At 33.2% G+C, this 6,064-nt stretch overlaps 1 protein-coding gene across 1 annotated transcript; it reads left to right on the top strand.

The window, feature by feature from the left end:
* Window positions 1–525: 525 nt before the first annotated feature.
* LOC105963220 (putative transcription factor KAN2) lies at window positions 526–5,623 on the top strand. The gene is made up of 6 exons (XM_088818698.1): window positions 526–1,698; window positions 1,816–1,892; window positions 2,754–2,799; window positions 2,902–3,055; window positions 4,510–4,576; window positions 5,141–5,623. The coding sequence occupies exons 1-6, from the start codon at window positions 1,041–1,043 to the stop codon at window positions 5,273–5,275; spliced, it is 1,137 nt and encodes a 378-aa protein (XP_088674824.1). The 5' UTR covers window positions 526–1,040; the 3' UTR covers window positions 5,276–5,623.
* The last annotated feature ends 441 nt before the right edge of the window (window positions 5,624–6,064 follow it).

Here is a 6,064-nt window from a genome sequence, read left to right as displayed (position 1 = left end):
TAAATCAAGCTCGTATGGTGTTTTCGTACAGGGAATTGAATAGTGTGGCGGATCTTTTGGCCAAACGAGGAACTACTATGCAACCGAATGAATTGTTGCATTTTGAAACTTGCCCTGAATTTATTCAGGATATTTTGTATAAAGACTTATCCTCTGTATTTTTCCGTTGTACTACAAAACCCTGTAACCGTACTATGCTTTTGACTATGTAATATATATGTAATGTTTTTTCTGTTAAAAAAAAATCAATTCCTTTATTGAAAGAAGATATTTGTAAGAAATATTATTTTTTTTATTCACAAGAAAACCCGCAACCACTCGAATTAGACTGGGTACACTTTGTTCTCACGTAACAGCTCGAAAACCGCACACGAGATGTGTATCACATTAATAACTAAGCTAGCAGTACGTTGACCGAGCTCGACCTAGAAAATATTGGCAAATAAATTCAAACCGAAATCGAAATAACACCACCCTCTCATAGGTTGAGTTGTTAAGAGACACAAATGCATACATTAAAAGCTTACACTAAAATTTCCTTTTCTTCACCAAAAGCATACATGAAAAAAGGAAGGAGTAAAAAGAAAATCAAAGTCTCAAAAATTATTTACTTTTCCTTTCCTATCTTTCCCACAACCAGAAAAAAAGTATTGCCACCCCACCCCCCCTCACCCCCACCCCCACCCCCACCCCCTCCAAATAGCTCTTCAAAGTGTCACTTTCTCACATATACTTCACACAAAAGAAACACCCATTCACTTCATATACTGTTTACTTCTCTCTCATCTCTCTCTCATCTCTCTCATCTCAAATCTCTTCAAGAATTCAACCACCTCTCTCTTTCTCTCTCTAGCTTCTCTCTCTCTCTAAATTCTTCCATCAAACCCCATCTAAAAGGGTGAAGAAAGAATTAGAAGAAGCCCACAACTTATAATTCAGTTCAAGAATTCTCTAAACAAGTTTATTACAACCCTAAAAAAACAAATACAATTCACAGAAGAGAGGGTTTACAGTTTACAGGCACACTAATTAATTAATTAATGGAGTTATTTCCAGCACATCCAGACCTTTCTCTGCAAATCAGCCCACCAAACAACGCTAGTAGTAAACCCTCTCCGCCGTCGTCTTCAACCGGCTGGAGAAGAACTTCCGATCAAGATGAGGTGGTCGATATGGCCTTCTGGCGGAGAGCTCTCGATTCAAGAAACTCCACCGCCATCGCCACCGCCAAGCCTCCTCCACCGGCCAACAACTCTAATTACTATTATTCCGACCGCCCATCCCCTTCTTCTTCCTCCTCAAATCAGTACTTCCACCGCCACCTCCTCCACGGCGGCGCGGGTTTCCTCCGGCAAGGGCTCTCCGCCGGGGAAGAGCTCGGTTTCTTGAGGCCGATTAGAGGGGTCCCGGTGTACCAAAACCCTCCTTCTTTCCCGTTCGCCACCGCCGCCGCCCACCACCACCATCACCATCATCAGCAGCAGCATAATCTGGAAGCGCCGCCGCCGCAGTTGATGGCGGGGGCCTCCGGCGGCGGAGGTATGAATCACATCAACACCTCCGCCGGAGTGCTGATGCGGTCGAGGCTGCTGTCGAGGTTTCCGGTAAAACGGAGTATGCGGGCCCCACGGATGCGGTGGACCACCACTCTACATGCTCGTTTTGTCCATGCCGTCGAGCTCTTGGGCGGCCATGAAAGTAATTATTAACCTTCCTCCATACGTATATATACATATACATACATATATACATACACATACATATATACATACACATTTGTTCATCACTTTCTGATGTTTGTATATATATGTATAGGAGCTACGCCAAAGTCAGTTCTTGAGCTAATGGATGTGAAAGATCTCACCTTGGCACATGTTAAATCCCATTTACAGGTAAATCACCATTTTCGCACTTTTATTTTCTTTTTATTTATTAATTAATTTTATATTTTTCAATTTATCCAATCACCTAAAATAATTATAAGCCATGAAGAATTGTTAGTAATTAATTAATTAATTACAGTCGTTTTTATTTTAATTGACATTACGAAATCAAGAATTTGAAACATATATACACATAATTATTTCAAATTCCAATGCTTTTTTTTCTTGGAGAGATGGGACTCATTTATGTGTGTGTATGAGAGAGAGAGAGAGAGAGAGAGAGAGAGAGAGAGAGAGAGAGAGAGAGAGAGAGAGAGAGAGAGAGAGAGAGAGAGAGAGAGAGAGAGAGAGAGAGAGAGAGAGAGAGAGAGAGAGAGAGAGAGAGAGAGAGAGAGAGAGAGAGAGAGAGAGAGAGAGAGAGAGAGACGGACAAACAATATAGCCAAAAAAACGAAGTAATAATAGACCTATCTTCCTGAAGAAATGGCTAGAAAAGAAAGACAAAAGTACAAAAAACACTATCATTACACAATCATATGCAAACCATGTTTGTGTTAATTAAGAGAGAAAACCCTTTTCTTCATCTGCCAAATTAATTCAAAACCCATGTTTAATTAATTAATTAATTTAACCTCCAAAAAGCAGACATGTATACATACATACATACATGCATGTGTATTATGCATGCATACATGGCATCTTCTTCAGTACTCTTCTTCTTTTTGTACGTTTTGACTTTTGACTAATATATATCCTACCTTTAGCGCGAGTCTATATGTATATATGTATGTATATATATATATATATATATGTATGCATGTATGTATATGTGACTAATATTGGCATGCATGATTTTGTGCTTTTTGGCAGATGTATCGGACAGTGAAGTCAACTGACAGAGCTCCAGCTAATTCAGGTTTATTTTTGATATATTTTTCCATTTTTTATTTTATTTTTATTTTTTGTAATTTCCTCATCTTTTAATAAGCTCTAATATATTGGAAATTATGTTAATTAGGACAATCGGACGTTTACGAAAACGGGTCTTCAGGCGACACATCGGACGATTTCCTGTTCGACATTCAAAACATGCAGAAATCCGATCAAATTAAGGGAAGACAAATCAATATTGATCAAGATGAATTTCATGGCATGTGGAGCAATTCATCAAGGTACCAAATTTAATTAATTATTTTATTCTTTTGTGCATTTCAAAATATATATATATATATATATATATATATATATATATATATATATATATATATATATATATATATAGCCTTTAATTTGAATTTAGTGTTAAAGTGGATAAAGTTAATGACATTTAATCACCCCTTTACATGTAGTCTTTATCGATCGACATAATTTGTTTTTTCTCTCTTGCTCGTTGGATTTTCTATCGTAGTTGGTACTCGACTCGTATTTAGTTTCACAAACACGTACACACCGTATATATATATATTTAGGGACTAGTGAATTTTTCACACATTCATAGTTCGAGCTCGGTTCACTAATTCTTACTTAATTATTTTGGCTTCAAAAGTCGTTTTACGTCGAAAAAATTGGTTATATATATATATATATATATATATATATATATATATATATATATATATATATATATACACACACACACATACACGAATGGTTTCCAAAGTATACATAAGATAATATTTAACTTTTCATTCTTGAAAATGTGTAGGTACTCTTTATATATATATATATATATATATATATATATATATATATATATATATGAACTTTTTATGTGAAAACCTAGCTAGAAAGAACTACTTAGGCAGGTAGCTAGACCTGGTGAACCCCATTGAACAGGGGCAGCATTAATCATGTCACAATAATTTAGATTTATGGTTGGTGGTAGAATTTAAAGAATTATTAATAAAGAAAAAGCTATATTTATAATTATATATAGACTTTGAATATTCAAAACTCCAATAATTTAAAATGAATTAATTATAGTAATTCATTGAAAGGAGCTGAGGGGAGGGACAAATAATTCACATATTCAACCATACTAGTAATTACGAATTAAATGAAACAGCATAAAAAGAAGTGGATTGAATATGACTGCGGAGTAAGTAATTAAATTAATTAATGTAATAATAAATTGCACATCTTCCAAGATAATTATTTGATTTCTTTGAATTCTTAATGATAAAATCCTTTTGGTTCGGATCTTGTGGGAAGCAGTGACGGAGCCAGAATTTTAAGTTCGAGAGGATCGAATGCATTTAAAAAAATTAAATTCGGAAAGATCGTAATTTGAGAAATGTTGGGGGTTACGGCCCCCGTTTGCTTTATACTGGCTCCGCCACTGCGTGGGAAGCTATTTGAATATAATGGGGCCTAATTAAGAAAACTTACTCTCAAAGCTTGACATTTTAGATGTGGAATTATTTAATATGGAATAATTTTGAGACTTTTTTGCTTTGTTAATTTATAAAAAAGTAATCAATTGTCACATGGGTGGGTTTCACTTTATTTTTTATTTATTTTTTTCTGTAGCAGAATAGAATATAATATATAATATATATTATATAGTGCGCATGGTTTATTGGTTTATTCTGTCAAAATTATATATTTGGTTCTGATTTTGTTGCAGTGGTGAAGCTGCAGCTTGGTTGCATGGAAGACCAAACGACTCTGAAAGGAACGTACAATCTCTTGAGGTACAACTTTTTGAACGTGAAATTACTAAAATACCCCTACACCCTCTTTCAAAATTCTTTCCCATGTCAATAATATAGTGTACTTTCATGCTTGTACATATATATATACACACATTGGATATATGTATATATATGGTGAATAAAGTGTTAATCTTTTCTGAGTATCTCTATATATACAAAAGTAGAGGGAGCCTTTTTGCACACACACAGAGTGTGTGTGTGTGTGTGTGTGGAATTAAAAGTCAAGTAAAAGTAAGGAAAAGATGATCTTGAAAATGTAAAATTACACCATACATAATGCATGTGTGTACCACGTACTTGATAAATCATGGTGTGTGTGTGTGTACTATTGTGTGATATATATAAATATATGTATTTTATGTATGCAATAATATTTATTCAGTTAAACCTCAACAAATTAATAGAATCAGGACTAGCAAAATTTTCTTAATTTAGCGAAATATTAAGTCATCGAACTAGTAGTTTAATATGTTTTCACTGAGTCAGGACTGCAATAAATTATTATTTTTAGTAATTAATTTATCGATGTTGTACTGGATGCAGAAGGAAACGGGAGAAAAATGCACAAGTTATGAGAGAATATCATCAGATGTGAGTTCATCAAGTATAGTAGAGACAAATATCAACCCTAAGAAGAAGAAGCCTAATTTGGAGTTCACTCTTGGAATAATTATTTAATTAAATAATTAATTAATTTCTGACTGAAGAGGAATCAGGTTCCCACTGAGGAAATATGAAATTAAAGGGGTGAAAAGGAAAGGAGAAAAGTAAAGGAGGGCTAAAAAGAAAGACAAAGAGACAAGAAAGACAGAAAGCAATATACAAAAGTGAGAAGGGCTCTCTCTCTCTCTAGGCAGCTATGAAAAAAAGAGATTGTGCTTTGCTTTCTATTCAACTTAGTATACTATATTTTTCTCCTAGGTATATATATCATCACAAAGAAATTAATTATGTATTTCTTTTTATTTGTATTATCTTCTTGTATTATTATTATTATTATTATTATTATTATTATTATTATTATTATTATTATTATTATTATTATTATTATTATTTAGTGAAGAGAGATTAAAAGGGAAAGACAAGATTTCATAAGTTATTTAGAGGATCTTATATATATTATATATATATATATATATATATATATATATATATATATATATATATATATATATATATATATATATATATATATAATACAGATATCTTCATAGTTACGCATTGTTTGTAGGTCACATGGTTGAGCCATGGTTTACCCTTTAAATTGTACTCAAAAGAGAAATATGCTTTATACTTTTCTGAACCCTAAAAAAAGGCGAAACAAAATGTACCAATATATCATGGACTGGTAATTTGGTAAAGGAACTGAAAAAAAAATAAAAAAAAAAAAAGGGTACGAACGAACCAAATAATTATATATTAGAAAAATGGCTTTTTATTATGATTTTTTTTTTTGGCTAAATTAAA

Source organism: Erythranthe guttata, chromosome 5 (genome assembly GCF_056151865.1).
Source record: "Erythranthe guttata isolate IM_541 chromosome 5, IM_541, whole genome shotgun sequence".
Lineage (NCBI taxonomy): Eukaryota > Viridiplantae > Streptophyta > Magnoliopsida > Lamiales > Phrymaceae > Erythranthe > Erythranthe guttata.
This window is presented reverse-complemented; position numbering and strand designations above follow the sequence as displayed.

Bases quoted from the DNA above. Each gene is read 5' to 3' on its own strand.
- LOC105963220 (XM_088818698.1), top strand. From the start codon at position 1,041: ATGGAGTTATTTCCAGCACATCCAGACCTTTCTCTGCAAATCAGCCCA. The intron at 2,800-2,901 runs GTTTATTTTTGA...TATGTTAATTAG, and splicing joins CAGAGCTCCAGCTAATTCAG to GACAATCGGACGTTTACGAA. The intron at 4,577-5,140 runs GTACAACTTTTT...TACTGGATGCAG, and splicing joins GGAACGTACAATCTCTTGAG to AAGGAAACGGGAGAAAAATG.